This window comes from Microcebus murinus, chromosome 14, assembly GCF_040939455.1.
Source record: "Microcebus murinus isolate Inina chromosome 14, M.murinus_Inina_mat1.0, whole genome shotgun sequence".
NCBI classification, from domain to species: Eukaryota; Metazoa; Chordata; class Mammalia; order Primates; family Cheirogaleidae; genus Microcebus; species Microcebus murinus.
The window spans coordinates 61,985,355-62,005,321 of NC_134117.1; the positions used below are offsets into that span (position 1 = coordinate 61,985,355).

At 45.9% G+C, this 19,967-nt stretch overlaps 1 protein-coding gene across 1 annotated transcript in view; it reads right to left on the reverse strand.

Annotated features, from left to right (window-relative positions):
- The window catches only part of LOC105863928 (maestro heat-like repeat-containing protein family member 1), a 52,214-nt gene that overhangs the window by 26,641 nt on the left and 5,606 nt on the right, over nt 1-19,967 (reverse strand). Inside the window, exons 5-10 of the mRNA XM_076009660.1 lie at nt 19,629-19,751; nt 18,501-18,663; nt 16,545-16,637; nt 15,972-16,126; nt 15,489-15,629; nt 452-550 (exon numbers count right to left, since the gene is read on the reverse strand). Of these exons, the coding sequence (XP_075865775.1) occupies nt 452-550; nt 15,489-15,629; nt 15,972-16,126; nt 16,545-16,637; nt 18,501-18,663; nt 19,629-19,751 (774 nt within the window). The remainder of the gene's footprint in view (nt 1-451; nt 551-15,488; nt 15,630-15,971; nt 16,127-16,544; nt 16,638-18,500; nt 18,664-19,628; nt 19,752-19,967) is intronic.

The following is a 19,967-nucleotide window of genomic DNA, read 5'->3' on the forward strand; positions in this document are numbered from 1 at the left end:
AAACAGGAAAATACAACCGAGCAATCCACAGTCCCCTCCCCATAGGGAGACAGACAGTGGCCATAAAATTAAATACTAGGAAAGTATCACCCTTTTGCTAAACACCGATGGTCCTCCTCCTACTACATAACAGAGAAGTCTAGGCATTTCCCACAGGCAGATGGAGAGGCTCGAGCTTCTGGCTTTTTCCCAGAGATCAGGGGGACCAACAAAGGCCCTTCACCCCAAGAATCATACAGATGTGTCCAACTATCCTCATGGGAAATATCCCACTGTGTGTCAAGAATCCAGGCATGTCACTGTTCCGGGGAAGCCTGAGGTGTGTAAGGCTGAGATCCCCACATGAAAGACACCTGTGCTGTGTGGAGTGGCGCCCTGGTCGGGGGAAGCCGTCCCCTCCAAAGCAGAGAGAAAGGGGAGTCCAGGATGGCTCTACTGCCGCGGCACTCACCTGCTTCAGGAGGATGCCTGCCAGCTCCTCTGCCCAGGATTGTACCTTGCGACCTCCGTGTTTGCTGCGGTACAGGGCTTTCAGGACGCCGCAGAGACACTGTGTGAGGAAGGACAGTCAGGGTTAGGCTTCCCGGCCCTTCCACAGCCTCAGGGGAAATACTCTTTCCTCACATCTTCTCTTCAAGGAGGAGCCAAGCCATAGTCACTGCACATGGCTCTCTTAGACCTTTTCAAGGCAAGCTTAGGGGCCAGTTCTTCCACAGCTCAACTCAGCCAGAAACTGTCCTTTCGCCTCACCCAACAAGCTAGACTGATTTTCAAATAACCCCATCATTCCACAGAAACTGCCAGGGCAATCCACACTGCAACTGTTGGCTGAATTCAAAGAAACAGGATGACATAACCATGGCCAAAGCAAGAACCGGTTCTATTGTTGTCTGACATTAAAGTTTCTGAAGACTACATCTAAAAACCTGAAAACCTCCCTTCTGCCTTCTGGATTCTTCCATTTTGTAGCTTATTCTTACCACTGGTGTGAGGAAACACTCTCAGATTCCACATGTGAGCACATGCCCTTTGATTTCTTTAAAAAACAGCTTTGTCGAAGGATAATTGACATATCATAAACTGCACATACTAAATGTACAATTTGAGGAATTTTGACAAATGTATACACCTGTAAAACTGTCACCACAATTAAAAGAATGAACATTTCCATCATCCCCAAAAGTTGGACCTTCCTCTGTGTAATCCCTCCTTTCCTGCGCTACCCCAGGCCACCAGGGCTCTGTTTTCTGTCAATATAGACCTGTCCCTTGTGTTTTACCAAACCGCCAAACTGTTTTCCAAAGCGGTGTTCCCATTCATTCTAATAGATGTGTACTGGAATCTCAAATATTCCCATTTTCTTAGGCCTTTCTTAATGTCTCACAGCAATGATGTGTAGTTTCCAGGATACAGGTTTTATGTGCCTATATTCATATTTATTCCCTAGTATTTCATATTTGAATGGTTGATCATGCTGACTGAAAATAAAGACAGTTGTACTGCTTCCTTTCTGATGTGTATGCCAATCAGGTCAAATTGTTTTATAGCATTGTTTAAATCTTTCATATGTCTACTGGTGGTATAGCTATTCTATCAGTTATTGAAAGAGGCATGTTGAAATCTCTGAGTGCAATTATGAATTTGTCTATTTCTTCTTAAAGTTCTATAAGTTTTTGCCTTATGTATTTTGGGGCTCTGCTATTAGGTACAAAATCATTAGAACTCTTATGTGCTCTTGGTAAATTGACCCCTGTGTGGTTATGAGATGAGCGTCTTTAGCCCTGAACACAGTTTTGCTCTGAAATCTACTTTTTCTGATATGAATATAGCCAATACAGCCTTTTGATTGAGAAGTGTTAGCACAGTATATCTTTTTCTCTCCTTTTACTTTTCACCTATTTGTTGCTTGATCTTTCAAGTGCATTTCCTGAGGGTAGCAGACAGATGGGTCTTGCTTTTTTATCCTTTTGACAATCTCTGCCTTTTAATTGGGATGTTTAGGTCATTGATCTCTAACGTGATGGTTTATGTGGTTGAGTCTACCATCTTTCCACAAAGGTTCAACTAGTTTGCAGTCCCACCAGCAGTGTAGGAGTATTCCTCTCTCTCCTCATCTATGCCAGCATTTGTTGTTTGGAGACTTTTTGATAAAGGCCATTCTTACTGGAGTTAAGTCATATCTCATTGTGGTTTTGATTTGCATTTCTCTGATGATTAGAGATGTTGAACACAATGAGTGAGATGTGCAACGTTTGGAGGATGGACACGCTTGAAGCTCTTACTCCAGGGGGGAGGGGAGCATGGGCAACATATGTAACCTTAACACTTGTACCCCCATAATACGCTAAAAAAAAAGTCTACCATCTTACTATTTGTTCTCTATTAGTCTCAATTCTTTGTTCCCTTTCTCCTTTCTTTCAGTCTTTCTTCAAAATTAATCAAATATTTTTAATAATTCCACTTTATATTCTTTATTGGCTTATTAGCTACAACACATTATTGTTTCAGTGCTTGGTAGAGTTGAGAGCACACATCTTTAACTTGTCCCAGTCAACCTTCAAAGGATAGTATACTATCTTATGCACAGTAAGAATTACTATGTTTGCACTATAACCATACTTTGAGCTATTGTCATATATTTCACTTCTCCATGTTACCAAGTCCCCAGTACATTATTATATTTGCTGTTTAGTTTTGTGTTTCTTTATTTTGGTTTCTTTTTCTCTTTTTGTGACAGGGTCTTACTATGTTGCTCAAGCCGGCCTAGAACTACTGGGCTCAAGCCATCTTCCCACCTAGGCCTCCTGAGAGCAGGACTATAGGCACATGCCACCATGCCCAGCTTCATTTTTGTTTAAACAACTGTCTAAGATACATATTTTAAATATAAGAAAAAATATGTACTTATCTACATAGTTATAATTTCTGCTTGTCTTCACCCCTTTGCACAGGCAAAAAATTGTGCCCAACAATTTTGGCACCAGGGACAATATTTCCACAGCTGGGGCTGGGGGCGGGGGGAGGAAGAGCTCAGGCAGTGATATGTGGCCTGGTTCCTGACAGGACACAGACTGATAGCAGGCCATGGTCTAGGGATTGGGGACTGAAGCTATAATGTATTTTCAACTGGTATCATTTTATTTCTGGTTGAAAGATTCCTTTAACATTTTTTACACTGCAAATCTATTGATGATCAAGTCTCTCTGCTTTTGTATGCCTGAAAGCATTTTTATTTCCAATTCATTTCTGAAAGATATTTTTCTCTGTATAGAACTCTATGAGACAGGACACAGGGCATAGATAGTGAACTAGTAGAAGCCCGGACATGCTACTTTCAAATAGAGGATAGAACACTGCAAGTAGATACCCACCTACCCATGGACACTGTTGGAGAGAGCATTATCAATCATCAGAGAAGGTATGAGAGACGCTCAGAGCGAAGGAGATGGGGATGGGGAGATCCACTTGCCAAGATCTGAAGGTACCGTGAGGGCATATGTACACATGGGGAAGGAAGAGGAGAGAACCCCAGAACCACACCCTGTGTGCATGGACACTGTGACTTGAGCTGGTGGGGGGCCCTAGCACCATCGTGGGGGGCCCTAGCACCACCTCCATTTTGATCAGGAAACTAGCTGGAAACTGTATTGTAAAGTTGCAACAGAGAGCAAGCTCAGCAATGACCTGCTGGCCTCTGTTCCCAGGTTGCCACAGCTGAAACCACTTTAAGCTCTCAGGTCCAGAAAGCCCAATGTACACATGGATCAGCTTTGTTGAGGATGCCCCTGCAGCATCCCTTGCTGATCCTGGGAGGGAGCAGGGAGAGCAAAAGCCCTTGCATGCCTGTGACTGAGAGCCAAGCATACTACCCACTTGAATAGAGTGGGTGATGTTGCCACTTGAGAGGTCCCACAGGAGCAGCCCCAGTAGAATCTGTGTGAGGAGAGCCAGCCAGCCATCTAGCAGCCCAGCCCATGCAGCCCCATGCACCAACCAGCAGAATAGGCTCCCTGACGTCATGTGCCACAGTGCTGAAGTACACACCCCCAGGAACTTGTGTGTTGCATGGAGGTCCTAGGCACCATGAGCTTCCATGCCGACCAGAGGAGCAAGCTGCTGGCACTGTGAGCCATGTATACATCCATGAAAACATGTACCCATGCACCGTGTGGGGGGCCATGACACCACAGACCCATGTGCCACAATATTTGATATCACCAGAGATGCAGATATCCACATACAATCTGTCATTACATACCAGCAGCAAAGAGGACACCTCCAAGACATAGTCTTTGACCACCAACCTGGTCAAAGTCAAAATGAAGGAGAAAACTCCACAAGCTGCAAGATGAAAGCAACAACTGACCTACAAAGGAAAGCCCACCAGGCTAACAACAGGTTCCTAGCCAAGTCCTTGTAAGCCCGAAGGGACCAGGGCCCATTTTTAATCTTCTTCAACACAACAACAGCCAGCCAAGAATTCTGTGTGCTGCAAAACTAAGTTTCATAAGTCATGGAGAAATAAAGGTTTTTCTAGACAAGGAAACACTAAGGGAATTTGTCACCACTAGACCTGGCCTACAGGAAATGCTTAATAGTGCACTATATATGGAATAGCACAATAGATACCCTCCGATGTAAAACACCCCACAATTAAAGCTCACAGCTCTTGTTTTTCTTTTGAGACAGAGTCTCACTCTATTGCCCCGGCTGGAGTGCCGTGACATCAGCCTAGCTCACAGCAACCTCAAACTCCTAGGCTCAAGTGATCCTTCTGCCTCAGCCTCCCAAGTAGCTGGGACTACAGGCATGTGCCGCCATGCTCGGTTAATTTTTTTCTATCTATTTTAGTTGGCCAATTAATTTTCTTTCTATTTTGAGTAGAGACGGGGTCTCGCTCTTGCTCAGGCTGTTCTCAAACTCCTGACCTTGAGCGATCCACCCGCCTCGGCCTCCCAGAGTGCTAGAATTACAGGCGTGAGCCACTGTGCCCAGCCAAAGCTCACAGCCCTTATAAAACAATATCACAAGAGGGAAAACAAAACAAAAAGGTATCATTCAACATGATGGACAGAACGTTACCATAGATATCATTACTAACACTGAATGTGAATGGTCTTCATGCTCCCATTAAAAGACATAGATTAGCTAAATGAATAAGAAGTCATTGTCAAAGTATGTGTTGACTCCAAGACACCCATCTCACTCACAAGGAAATGTACAGACTCAAGGTAAAGTGGTAGAAAAAATATCCATTGCAAATGGAAACCTAAAGTCAACTGGTGTACCCATTCTCATACCAGATAAAATTGCCTTTAAGTCAGATTGTCAAAAAAAATCAAAAAAACAAAGATGTTCATTACATAAAGATCAAGGGGCAATTCATCAAGAAGATATAACAAATCTACTGTATGTTCACTGAACACATGAGCTCGTGGATTCATAAGGCAAATTCTATAAGAGCAAAGCAAAGAAATAAACAGTTGCATCATACTCCCCAGGGAGTTCAATACCCCACTGACAAAACTAGACACAACATAAAAGCAGAAAACCAACAGAGAAATACTGAATTTAAATGGAACCCTAGAACAAATGGACCTCATGATCATTTACAGAACACTCCACCGAAAAACTCTAGAATGTACATCCTTCTCATCAGCACATGAGAAATTTTCCAAGATTGTTCCTATGCTAGACCACAAAGCAAGTCTTAGCAAATTCAAAAAATCACAGTCATATCATGTATTTTCTCAGACTACAGTGGGATAAATCTAGAAATCAAGTCCAAGAAAATTCTCAAATCCACACAAAGTCAGAGAAATTAAACAAACTACTGCTGAATTATCCTTGTGTCAATGATGAAAGTAAGAAGGAAATCAAAATGTTCTTTAAACTGAATGACAGAGGGGACACAAGCTTTCAAAAATCTATAGGATAAGCCGGGTGCAGTGACTCACGCCTGTAATCCTAGCACTCTGGGAGGCCAAGGTGGGTGGATCGTTTGAGCTCAGGAGTTCGAGACCAGCCTGAGAGACACCGAGACCCCGTTTCTACTAAAAATAGAAAGAAATGAATTGGACAGCTAAAAATATATATATATAGAGAAAAAATTAGCTGGCCATAGTGGTGCATGCCTATAGTACCAGCTACTCGGGAGGCTGAGGCAAGAGGATCGCTTGAGCCCAGGAGTTTGAGGTTGCTGTGAGCTAGGCTGATGCCAGGGTACTCTATCCCAGGCAACAAAGTGAGACTGATTCTCAAAAAAAAAAAGAAAATCTACAAGATACAGAAAAGTCAGTGCTAAGAGGAAAATTCATAGCCTTAAATGCTTACATTAAAAAGATACAGACATCATAATTTATGAACCTGATATCACATCTCAAGGAACGAGAAGAAGAACAAACCAAACCCCAAGGCCTGTAGAAGAAGGGATATAACTAAGCTACAAATGGAAGTAAATGAAAGGGAAACAAACAAACAAAACAATACAACAGAAGATCAACGAAACAAAAAGTTGGTTCTATGAAAATAAAATTGATAGACCACAGCCCAATCATGCAGAATAGAAGAGAGAGAACTCAAAGAACCTGAATCATAAATAAAAAAGGAGACATTACAACTGACACAATAGATATACAAAACATCATCCATGATTACTACAAAAATTACTAAAATATCTAGAGGAAAAGGGTAAATTCCTGGAAACACACAGCCTCACAAGCCTGAATCAGGAAAGAATAGAAAACTTGAACAGACCCATAGCCAGCGCGAGATTGATGCAGTAACGAAAAGTCTCCTGACAGAAAAAAGCCCCAGACCACATGGATATAGAGCCAAAGTCTACCAGACCTACAAAGAAGAACTGGCACATATCCTACAGAAATTGTTCCATAATGTCCAGGGGGAAATAGTCCCTAACTCATTCTAAAAAGCCAGTATCACCTTAACACCAAAGCTAGAAAAGGCTACAACAAGAAAACAAAACTGCAGACCACCAATATCCCCCATGGAAAAGTGACACAAAAATCTTCCACAAGATACTAGCAGACTGAATTCAGCAGCACATCAAAAAGATAAGTCACCATGATCATGTGCATTTCATTCCAGGGATATAAGGATGGTTCATCATGTGCAAATCATTAAATGTGATTCACCACATAAAGAGAAGCAAAAACAAAGACCATATGATCATCTCCATAGAGTCAGAAAAAAACATTCGATAACATCCAGCACCTTTTTGTGATAAAAACCCTCAATCAACTAGGCATACAAGGAGTATACCTCAAAATTATAGAAGCTGTATACAACAAAACTACAGCCAATATTATATTGAATGCGGAAAACTTGAAAGCATTCCCCTAACAACTGGGACAAGACAAGGATGCCCACTGTCACCACTTCTATTCAACATAGTACTGGAAGGCCTAGCCAGAGCTATGAGTCAAGAGAAAGAAAGAAAGGGAATCCCAGTTAGGAAGGTGGAGGTCAAACTATCCCTGGTTGCCATCAGTAGGATCCTGTATTTAGAAAACCCTGAAGATTCCACCAAAAGACTCCCAGAATTGATAAATTCAGGAAACTCTCAGGTTACAAAATCAATGTACACAAATCAATAGCATTTCTGTATACCAACAACAGCCAAGTAGAGTGTCAAACCAAGGACTCGATACCATTTATGAGAGCTATGATCAAAAGAAAATACTTAGGAATACAGTTAACAAGAGAGGTGAAAGATCTCTACAAGGAGAACCACAAAACACTGATGAAAGAAATCATAGATGACACAAATCAATGGAAAATATTCCATGCTCATGGATTGGTAGAAATAACATCGTTAAAGTGTCTATTCTGCCCAAGGTGATTTACAGCTTCAGTACAATCCCCATCAAAATATCAATGTCTTCCTTCACAGATCTAGAAAAAATAATCCTAAATTTCATTTGCAGCCAAAAAAGAGCCTGAATAGCCAGTGTATTATTAAGCAAAAAGAACAAGTCTGGAAACATCACATCGCCTGACTTCAAATTTTAGTACAAGTGTACAGTACCCTGACAGCACGGTCCTGGTATTAAAGTAGAGACAAAGACCGATACAACCTAATAGAGAACATGGAAATAAAAACATACAGCTATGACCAACTGATCGTCAACAAAGCAGACAGAAATGTGTACTGAGGAAAGGAAGCCCGGTTCAATAAATGGTGCTGGGAAAATTGAATAGCCACATGCAGAAGAACAAAATAGGAGCTCTCTCTCTCACCTTTACCAAAAATTCATTCAAGATCAGTTAAAGACTTACATTTAAGGCATGAAACCTTAAAAATTCTAGAAGAAAACATAGGAAATACTCTTCTGGACATAGGCCTAGTCAAAGAATGTTTCACTAAGACCCCAAAGGTAAATAAAGCAGCAGCAAAATAAATAAATGGGACTTAATTACATTAAAAAGCTACTGTACAGCAAAGGAAATAATTAACAGAGTAAATAGGTAACCTGCAGAATGGGAGGAAATATTCAGAAACTATACATCCAACAAAGGAATAATTTCCAGAATCTACAAAGAACTCGAACAAAATAGTGAGAAACAAAGCAAACAACTGTATCAAAAAGTGGGCAAAAGATATAAACAGAATTTTTTCAAAACAAAGTAGACAAATGGCCAAAAGATACGAAGAAATGTGCAATATCACTAATTATTAGGGAAATGCAATTAAATCCACAATGAGATACCACTTTATCCCTGCCAGAATGGCCATTACCAAAGTCAAAAAAGAACAGAAACTGGCATGGATGCAGAGAAAAACGTACACGGATATTGTGTTGCTGGGACTGAAAATTAGTACAACCTCTATGCAAAACGCCATGGAGACTCCTCAAAGACCTATAAGTAGGCCTACCATTTGATCCAGCAATCCCACTATTGGGTATCTACCCAAAAGAAAAGAAATCATTTTATTAAAAAGATACCTGCACTCAAATGTTTATGACTGTACAATTCACAATTGCAAATATATGGAATCAGCCTAAGTGTCCACTGACACATGAGTGGATAAAGAAAATGTGGTATGTAAACACACACACACACACACCACGGACTACTATTCAGCCAGACAAAAGGGATGAAATAATGTCATTTGCAGCAACTTGGATAGAACTAGACACCATTATCCTTAAGTGGAGTCTTTCAGGATGGGAGAATAAATGCTACATGTTTTCACTAATAAGTGGGAGCTAAATGCTGAGTGAACATGGACACACAAGGCACAAAGGACATTGGAAACTAAGAAGGGAGGAGGTTGGAAGGGGGATGGGGATGAGGAGTAAAAATTTACCTACTGGGTACAACAATCACTGTCCTGGTGGCAGAACACTGAAAGGTCTGCATCACAGAGTGTATCCATGTAACGAAAACTTTTGTACCCGCTAAATATTTTAAAACTGAAAAAAAAAATAGAATTCTAGGAGACAGTGCATTCCTTTCAGTCTTTTGAATGTGTTAGATCACTATCTTCCTGCTTGCATTGTTTCCAGTGAGAAATCTGCTATTCTCTTTATCTCTGTTCCTCTTTATGAAATAAGCTGTTTGTTGTTGCTACTGGTTTTCTTAAAGTTTTTCCTCTGGCTACGTTGAAGATTTTCTCTTTTTCACTGATTTTGAGAAATTTGATTATGATATGCCCTGATATAGGTTCTTTATGATTCTTGTGCTTGGAGTTCATTGAGGATCTTGGATCTGGGTGTTCATAAATTTCTTCAGATTTAAAATTTTTTCCACCAATATTTCTGCAAGTGTTTCTTTCTTGCTTTCCCCATTCTATGGAGGCTCCAATTGCACAAAAACTAAGCTGCTTGAAGGGGTCCTACACCTCATGGATGTTTTATTCTCTTTTTAGTCTTCTTTCTCTGTGTGTTTTCATTTTGTGTCATTTCTATTGCTATGTCTTTAAATTAACCAATATTTTACATTCTGATGTCTAAACGGCCTTTAATCCCATCTAGTATTTCTGTCATTGTAGACATTCTAATTTTTAGCTCTAGAAGTTCAATGTGTGTCTTTTCAAAATGTCTTCCCTGTTTCTACTTAACTTACCTAATAGTTCCTCTAGCTTAGAAACCTGTAGAATGCAGTAAGAGTATCTGTTGCAATGTGCTTGTCTCATACTTTTAACCCCTGTGTGAGTCCTGGGTCTCACCCAGGGTTTGGGTTGATATTTGTCCTTATGATAGGTCATATTTCTTGCTTCTCTGCATGCCTCGTGACTTTTTATTTACTGTCACGCATGGTAAATTTATCTTTTTGGATGTCAGACATTATTGTATTCCTGAGTTGTATTCTTGAGATTGTTCTGGGACACAGTTACTTGAAAACTGTGTGATCCTTTGGGTCTTGCTTTTAAGATTTGTTAGGCAGGATGAGAACAACAGTTAGCATACTGCTTAGTTGTCCTGCTTCTCAAGGACTCTGCCCAGTGCCCTGTGTACCGTTCTGAGGGTTTCCGGGCTAGTTGCTAGGAACAGGATCTCTTGCAGGCCCTGTGAGAGTTATGACTACTGTTCCCTCGGTTCTTGGTTCTTTTCTTTACCTGGCCCAGTTTCCACACGCAGGCACTGCTGAGCACTCTTCCCTGTAAACTCCAGCTGCTTGGTCTCCCTGAACTCTCAGCCCCGTCTCCTCAACTTGGGGACTCCACCAGACTCTGCCTGGAGTTTCCCTCCCTCTGCCACTGCCTGGAACTCTCTCCAGGAAGCTAGGGCAATTACAGGGCTATTTCACTTCTTTCCTGCCTCTCAGGGGTCACTCTTCTTTGATACCAGTTACCCGGTGTCTTGCAGACCATCGTTTCATACCCAGTGCCCAGCTGTCTAGGTGGTGAGGCACGAGAGTGAGTCTGGGCGCTGTTACTCCATCTCTGCCAGAAGCACAAGTCCCCCCACTGCATGTTGATTATGGAACCATTATTCCACTTCCACCTGCCTGATGGCCCCCACCTTGGGCCAGCCTCCTCAGACAGATGGTTAGTGCCAGTTATTGTCCAAACAAAGGATACGATGCACTGATAAATATCTAGACTCGTAGTCACTGTCCCCTGGAGTGAGAGAGGAGGTGAGAGAAGGAGGAAGAGAGTAGCCAAAACATTGCCAGGATGAGCCAAGACACGGGGTGGCATCCGGGCACCTGACCAACCTGCAGATTCACGCACAGGGTGTAGCTTTCATCCTGCCAGCGGTATGTTTCCTGCACAAAGCAAACCTCTGCTCCAAGCTCACAGACTTCACCCTTACGCAGCACACGGACACGTGCCAGGAGGGAGAGGAAATAGGAGAGTAAATGTGCCAGTAGGGAGAGTCGGTCACTACTGGAGAAAACTCACAGCAAACCAGTGAGGAAGGTCGCCTCCTCACACACCAAGGGAAGGGCACTCGATGTGGCAGTGCAGTGACAGACTGCTCCTGCGACTTCTAGAAACCTGATGCTAATGGGGGTTCCCATTAAAAAATTCTTCCTCTTGAACATTCAGCAATGCACATTAGCATGCGCAGCAACAGTGACAAGTGTGCCCCTCGGATGCCAACTCAGAGGGGCAGAATTGACCAGCATCTCTAGCTACCATGCTTCAAACTCCATCGCTGTGTTACAACCAAGGCAAGACTCCCACGGGCTTTCTCTGGCCAATGACTGAGTATGGCAGGTCCGCTGAGGCAGGCCTAGTCCAGCAAGACCTGGGACTTCTCTGATGGGTGACTTTGGTCTGATCACTGCCTGTTGGCCTTGCTGACACTCTCTTAGAACTACACGAGGTTGAAAGACCTTCCTGTCTTCCTCTGTCCTTCTCCTTATCAAAAATCAGACCTGCATCACAGTCTGGTGGCTTGTCCCGCCCTCTTCTGGCTCCTTCCTTGTTTTCTTTCCTCGGATTTTCTTCAAGAAATCAATCTCTCACACTATTAGTCCCGTGTTGGGATTTGCTTCTCGGAGGACCAGACTAAGCCACGCATTAGAAGTTCTGAGAAGTCCTCCAGCTGAGAAACTCACTTAACTCAGTGTTTCCCACCCATTTTGCTAAATAATACACCTTATTCTTCTTGGAATAGCCATTAAGAGGTGGTGGGAACTGGGACTGAGAAATATCATAGGAAAGAGCCTGAAATAACAACTAGAAAGTGGGGGTTTTAGTTCTGGGTCTCTGCTAATAAAAATTCTCTAATATTGGTGTAATCTTCCTGTGGTCGGTAGAATTCTGAGATCACCCTCAAAATTGCAGGCCCTGGTGTACACACGCTTCTGTCAGTTACTCGGGCAGGCGCTCCTCTAGGTGGTGCTGTGAAGGGATTTTGCAGAGGTGATTAAGGGCCCAAATCAGTTGACCTTAGACTAGGAAGATTATCCCCTTGGGCTGGACCTAACCCAGGAGCCCTTTTACATCTGGGTGGAGAGGTCAGAGACAAGCAGGTCAGAGAGACTCAAAGGATGAGAGGGACCCCGGGAGGAGGGCATTGCTGGCTTTGAAGTGGGGGCTGCCTCAGGACAAGGAGCTTGGGTGGCCTCTACCAGAGGAGGGCTGCCCCTGGCTGCCAGCCAGCAAGGGCAGAGGCAGCTCATCCCACAACTGTAAGGAATCCACGTGGCCATGTGCTGCGCAGCACAGAAAGGGAACACACCGCGCACTGCGCGTCCATGGCCGTCACTTGTGGGAAGCCCGCACTGACCCTGTGGGGCAGCTGTTCTGTTACCCCTTGACTGACTGGAAACGGGACAGTCAGGGAAGGTGAGTGAGTGGCTCCAGCAATACAGCTGGTAAATACCGTTTGGGGCTCGCGTGCCAGTGGCCTCCACAGCCAGCTTTGGCAGGCTGCCTGCCTCCCAGCCAGGCGAGCCTCTGCGCCTGTGGTCCTCGCCAGCACGAAAAGCACTGGGGGAGGGGAGAATGGGCCAAAAGCCTTCCTGCGCTGTCCTCCCTTCAGGGCTGCTGGAAGGACCAGAGGTATCTAAAGGCACCTTGCAGAGGACCGGGCACAGGACAGGAGGGTGTGGTTCCCAGTTAAGGCTGAGTGCTCTCGCAAGGGCCCTATGTGTCTCAGGCTGTTCTCCCCTAGGACACCGCCCAGTCACCCCAGGAGGATTCATGACTGCTCTTGGATTTCCATCTCCCCATAATCTACTTTCAGTTATTGTTACGGAACTTTGACAGCTTTCCTATCTAACGGGAGGGTACTTCCTAGGGAGACCCCAGAAACTCCCCCTCACACACGGTGGCCTTTTGAAAGGGGGCAGGGCCACTCAGGCCAGGTTGTTTCTGACTAGCCTGGGCCTCAAGCCAGTGGGTCAAGTTGACCCAGAGGTCTCCTGGGGCACACTGCTCCCTTTGTACCTTCCTCTTCTTCCTTCAGGAACCCTCCTCACTCCTTAACCCTACTTCCCCGCGGCAATCTGCTGCCCTCCCCACATCCTGACTACAGATAGTCCTTAGATCCTGCAGACGGATTCTTAGATCCCTCTTCCTTGCTAATGCCTAAATCACAGCAGCTTGGAGGAGCAGTTCTTAATCCCAGCACCAGGGATGAGTTTCAGAGGGTCTGTGACTCCCCAAAAGTGAATGCAGAATTCCATGTGAATGTGCCTTTCAGAAGATTCCCCAAGGATCCGAGTGTTAAAACAGTCTGAGAAGCACTGGATGAAGCCATTACTCCAGAGCCCCAGGCAACCTGGGGTCTTCGGGGCTTCCTGTGTGTGACATACAACATGCTGTGTCCAGTCCTGGGCGGCGTCCTCACAGGCTCTGCAGGAACTGGCAACAGCATGGGGCCCAGATACGTGAGGATGCCCCACGCGTGGGTGCATCTCCAAGCCACAGGAAGGACTTGTCTGTGGCCTTTGCCTCAATTGTGGGAGCCAGTCCCTTCCCATCTACCCAGAGCTTGTCCCAGCAACCGGGCTCTGCAAGCAAAGGCTCGAGCTGCCCTCGCTGCTCCCTCTCCTTTCAATCCCTCCCAGCTCAGTCTGCCGGGGGGAGAGCTGCCTGCTTCTCTAAGGTGACAAACCACAACCATAGGCATTTTTGTGTTTTGAAATATGGAGACACTGTGGAATGGCTGAACTTTGAGCTAATTAACACACATCACCTCACATACTCAGTATTGTATGTGCTGAGAACACTTAAAACCTACACACAATTTTCATTTACACAATACGGTGTTACTACGTCAACTCTTTCAGTTTCCACACAGAAGTAACATCATATGCTATTTGCCTTTCTCTGCCTGGTTTCTGTCACTTAAAGTAATGCCCTCCAGTTTCATCCATGTGGTCACAGTGACAGAATGTCCTTCTGTTGAAAGGCTGAATAGTATCCCACTGTGGGTGTGCCCTGTTTCCGTCACCCATTCATTTGGATGGATTCCCTGCCTTGGCTACTGTGCATAAGGCTGTGACACAAAAGGAGAGAAAGCCTTCACCATCTTCCCACTGAGTGTGATGTTGGCTTTGGCCTGTCACGTGTGCTCTTTACTGTGTTCTGGCACATTCTGTCTGTACCTAATTGTTGAGAGTTTTTATCATGAAAGGATGTGAAATTTTGTCAAATGCTTTTTCTGCATCACTCAAGATAATCACATGGTCCTTTTCCTTCATTGTCTTAATGTGTTCTGTCATATTCATGAATCTGTGTGTATAGAACATCCCCTTTGATCAGGGTGAACGATGATTTTAATGTGCTGCTGAATTGGCTGTCTGTGTTTTGTTGAGAATTTCTGCATGTATGTTCACCAGGGATATTGGCCTATGATTGCATTCTCTTAGAGTGTCCTTGCTTGGTTTTCGCATAATGGTAATGCCGGCCTCATACAAGGAGTTTCTTCCATTTTGTTCAATTTTGGGGAAGAGTTTGACACGTGTTCTTATTAGTTCTTTAAATGTTTGGTAGAATTCGGCAGTGAAGCCATCAGGTCCTGGGCTTTTCTTTCCTGGGGGACTTTTTAGTATTGATTCAACCTCCTTATTCATTATTGGTCTATGCTGTCTGCCTCATTCTTCAAGGTACAATTCAAATGTCACCCCCTCTGAGAAGCTTCCTTAAATCCCTGCAGGCCCAATTGATCATGCTTTCTCTGCTTCTTCTAGTCACCCCATCCCCATAGGTAGAAAGCAGCTCTGACACAAGCACCATGGCGGATCCAACTCCACTTCCCCAGCCCTGCTTCGAGCAGCTTCTCAGTAAATGTGGGCTGCACTCACTCAGGGCTCAGCGAACGTTCTGTGTAAAAGGCCAGATGGGAAACGCTTTAGGCTCTGCCAGCCATGGGGTTTCTGGCGGCTGCCCCTCCACTGCGGTAGTCAGAGGCAGCCTTGGAGGACACGCACACTGTGTGTGAGTGAGTGGACGTGGCCGAGTTCCGGTGAAAGCTTATTTACAAACAAACTCTGCAGCACCAAGTACTCAATAAATACGGAATGCACCAACTAGACACGTTTCCTTCTCACCCCCCAGTCACCTTGCACATGTAGAGTGGCCTCACTGCTGTGGAAGTCAGAGTCGTGAACCATTTGGTTAACCAGTAAACACGACTCTCAAGATTTTCAACTGACAGCAGACAGAAGAGGTGGCCAATGGTCTCCAGAGCTTCCTCTGCCACCTGTGTCCAAAGAGACACAATGAGTTTGCCTCAGCTCGTCATTCCTCTTAGTATCCCCAGGGCCTAGCACAGTGCCTGGAAGGCAGAGGGGGCCAGGCAAAGGCAAATGACAGAACCCTGTCATTACCGAGTAAGTGAATGGACAGGGGAGTCTTTTCTGATTGTCCCCTTTTCTGGTCAACAGGAAGAGGTGGCTGAAGAGGGTCCTTCTCCCCCCCCCCCACAAGGGCCTGGTGAGTCAGCCTGTCACAAGCGAGTGGACACACACAGTCCCTCCCCACCTTTGGCTCCAGCCTCTCCCTTTCAGCCCATCCCCCAACCCCAGCTACCTCCCACTCACACCTTGCTTTTGCTTCCCAGGAGCTGATGATTGAAGAAAACCTGGAGGGTTTCTTCAGCCCTGGTGGCCACTTCCATGGGCGTTCTGTTTGTCACTTCCTTCTGCAGAGAGGCGTCGTCCAGGAGATCCTGGGCACCCGTGGCCAGTCCATGGAGCACTGTGAGGGGAGCAGGGAGTTGGAGCTGCCATCACCCTTCCCTCCCCACGGAGGAAACAGACACACAGACGTGTGCACACAGTCCCCCTGCTGCCCACAAGGGCCCCTGGGGCCCTGTGCTGGCAACATTGCCCATTCACCGTCTCCCCAGCTATCCTCCCCTCATGGCACCTGGTCCACCCAGAGGGGCAAGGGAATGGGTGAGGCTGCCGACACTCCCTGCATCCCGATCAAGTTGGGTCCTGGCCACAAACCAGGTGACGGAGCACAACATCTGCTGACACGCTGGCCTGCTCCCAGCCACCTCCCGCCCCTTCTCTGGGCTTCTGGGATCCACATTCAGAGACCCCATCTTTTCCTGCCCTTCTTTGCTCCCTCCCTGATCCCCACAGAGCTTTCCCCACACCCCGACCCTCACCCTGACACAGCAACAACATGTCCTCCTCCCTGCGCTTATTCCTCAGCAGGCTCAGGATACGGGCCCACGTGGCATCCCGGTAGCTGTCTATGTCTGGGAGGGAGAGAGCAAGATGACACCCCCATCCTAGCGAGGGGGGCCTTCCAGCCATGCTGTAGTGTAGGAGGCCTCACTGATTAGGGGCCACGAGGCCTGGCCTCTGACCCTAGCTTTGCCGGCAAAGAGTCTGGGTAAGCTGGAGCAAGGTACTTTGCTGACCTGAATCCAGTTTCTGCAGCTATGAAAGGGGACCTGACCTGGCTGCCTCTGGGAAGCAGCGCGGAAGGTGAAGCTCCATGTTAGTGTGAGCACAGCACACAGAAGCTGGGGGCTGCCACCACCTGCACACGCGCCCCCTTTCAGGAACACTTGAAGAACCAAAGACATGTGCTGTCTGAGCTCGATGTGAGAGCATTTGGCATGATCAGATCGGGAGACACAATTCCTGCCTCTGTTGCTGTGTCCTCTGGGCTTGTCTTTTTTTTTTTAATTAATTAATTAATTTTTTTAGCACATTATGGGGGTACAGGTGTTAAGGTTACGTATATTGCCCATGCCCCTTTCCCTCCTCGAGTAAGAGCTTCAAGCGTGTCCATCCCCCAAACGTTGCCCATCTTACTCGTTGTGGTTGTATATACCCATCACTTCCTCCCCACTCCCGCCCTCCTGTCACCCGATAAATATTATTTCTATATGTCCACTTAGATGTTGATCTGTTAATACCAATTTGCTGGTGAGTACATGTGCTGCTGGTTTTTCCATTCTCGAGATACTTCACTCAGTAGAATGGGTTCTAGCTGTATCCAGGAATATACAAGAGGTGCTATATCACCATTGTTTCTTAAAGCTGAATAGTATTCCATGGTATACATATACCACATTTTATTAATCCACTCATGAATTGATGGGCACTTGGGTTGTTTCCACAGCTTTGCAATTGTGAATTGTGCTGCTATAAACATTCGAGTGTAGGTGTCTTTTTCATAAAGTGACTTTTGATCTTTTGGGTAGATGCCCAGTAGTGGAATTGCTGGATCAAATGGTAGATCTACTTGTATCGCTTTGAGGTATCTCCATATCGCTTTCCGCAGAGGTTGAACTAGTTTGCAGTCCCACCAGCAGGGTAAGAGTGTTCCTCTCTCTCTACATCCACACCAGCATTTGTTGTTTGGGGACTTTTTGATGAAGGCCATTCTCACTGGAGTTTAGTGAAATCTCATTGTGGTTTTGATTTGCATTTCTGTGGGCTTGTCTGGTAGCCCAACCTTCGTGCCTTGTCCTTTGGAACCTGAGGCCCAGAAGGCCGGCTGACTCCCCAGCCTCTCATTGGCCCCAGCTCAATTGGTCAACAAAGGGCAGGGACTGTCATTTGTCCCTGACTTGATTTGTTTTGGATTGAGGGACAGAAGTGGAATGGGTAAGAGAACCACTGCTGTCACCAGGTGCCACAGGGACAGCATGGAAGAGGAAGACTGTGTGGTGATTCTCTACCTCCTCCTGCTACTCAATTACCCTTCCAAGCCTCTCATCCGATCCACACCCCCAGTGTTCCCTAAGCAATGTCTCCTCACTGCCCCCTTTGCCCCTCCTGCCTCTGGGGAATGGGGCTTTCTAATCCACCTTCTCATTCCTCTTTGTTCCTCAGTCTTTCCTCCAGCTCCAGTCTCCCATACCTTAATACTCTTTCTTCTGAGCCATTCCTGGTCCCCACGAATAGCTCCCCAGTTCCCATCTGCCCCACACGGAGCCTGGATTATCCCCCTCCTCCCCAATACCCCCAAGTGGTGGCCCAAGTGTCCACTAAAATGCCCAGCTGTCCCACTAAAAGAATTAGGAGAATCAAGACTCCCTACAGTGACCCCTCTTCTGCTGCCCCATCGTCTTCTCACACAAACTCTCCCAGCACAGGGTCCAGACCTGGGCGCAGGCTGAGTTCCTTCAATGCCAGCAGGAGGCTCCTTGGGGGCATCATGTTTTCCTCGATGTCATACAACAGCATATCAATGACCATCTCTATGCTGTGCGACCCCAGAGCCAGGAGGACTGATGTACACGCGTCCTCCACTTCTCTCTGTGGATTCTAGAAAGACAAGGACTAGCTGTTCCCAGGGTCATCCCCAAGACAAGTCCCCAAGCTTCTGAGAACCACATTTCATCAATAAGTGATTGTCTTCTCTCAAATGGGCAGGAGCTCACTCACCTCAACCCACCACCCATCCAACATTCACCTTAATGGTGCTGGAGGGCGACAGCTTCCTTGAGTGCACACAGGAGGATGAGAAGACAAGAAGGGACAAGTTCTCAGCCTGCAATGTCTCTGGCTTGTGTACTGGGGTGAGGGTGGGGAAAGGAGGTTCCAAAGCACAGAGTGTCCCCTGTAGCTGCGAGTGAATCATCAGGAAGGTTGATGGAAGTGGTGGAAGCAACTTTGGAAAGTCCCTGGGAGGTCAGTGGTCTAGGTCACCAGACAACTGTGCCAAGGGAAGGCAGGTAAACTGGAAGAAGGGTACCTCCCAAGTAGCAGTTATCCAAGAAAATAAGAAGGCAGATTAACCCAGTGTCAGGAAAGTTACTGCAAAACTATGTGGATGGATAGACAGGTTGATGGCATGAACATTCAGTGCAGAGGTGGGCTAGCACACTGGTGATGGATTTAAATAGCTTAGAAAATTGAGTGGGAAAACTAGTTGAGTCACAATAACGGAGGTGACCATCTATGGTATCCCACAAGGGAGTTGTGGACGCAGTCTGAGGATCAAGTCAGGTGCTGAAGCCAATAGCACAGATCCTTCCCTTGTCCATCTCATCTCTCTTGCCTCACCCTTCCCTCCATTACTGTGTCTTCCATTCTGCCTAGGTCACATTTCCTGAGGTGCACTCAGGGTGCAGGATACGTGGTTGATCGCACTGTTTAGCAACTGGAGGTGCTTATTTCCCAGGTCCCAATTGGGTCCAAATGTCATCGCCCACCAAAAGAGAACTCCTGGGCTCAGACCCGGGGTCCTTTCTTTCTTTTCCTCCAGCCTAGGGGCAAGGGCTCCTCACCATTCTCTTGAGGAACAGGATGGTTATGTCAGCCACCATCTGGCATCGTGTATTTGCCAGCTCCTTTTTTATGATTTTTGCTTGCAGCTTCTGAAAGGTGATTAATATATTCTCTGCATAAACCTAGGAGAGAGAGGGTACTCAGGAAGGAGGGAAGGTTAGAGGGAGGAAATAATAAAGAAATGACAATCTCTGGCAGAGAAAGGAAGAGGAGGAGTGAGTGTGGAGAGGGGATTCCAGCTGGACCAGTGGTTGTGGGAGTGGAGAAGTTATGGGTCACACGAGGGACGTGGGGATCAGACATGGAGCTGTGAATGAACTGGACCAAGTCATGCACTG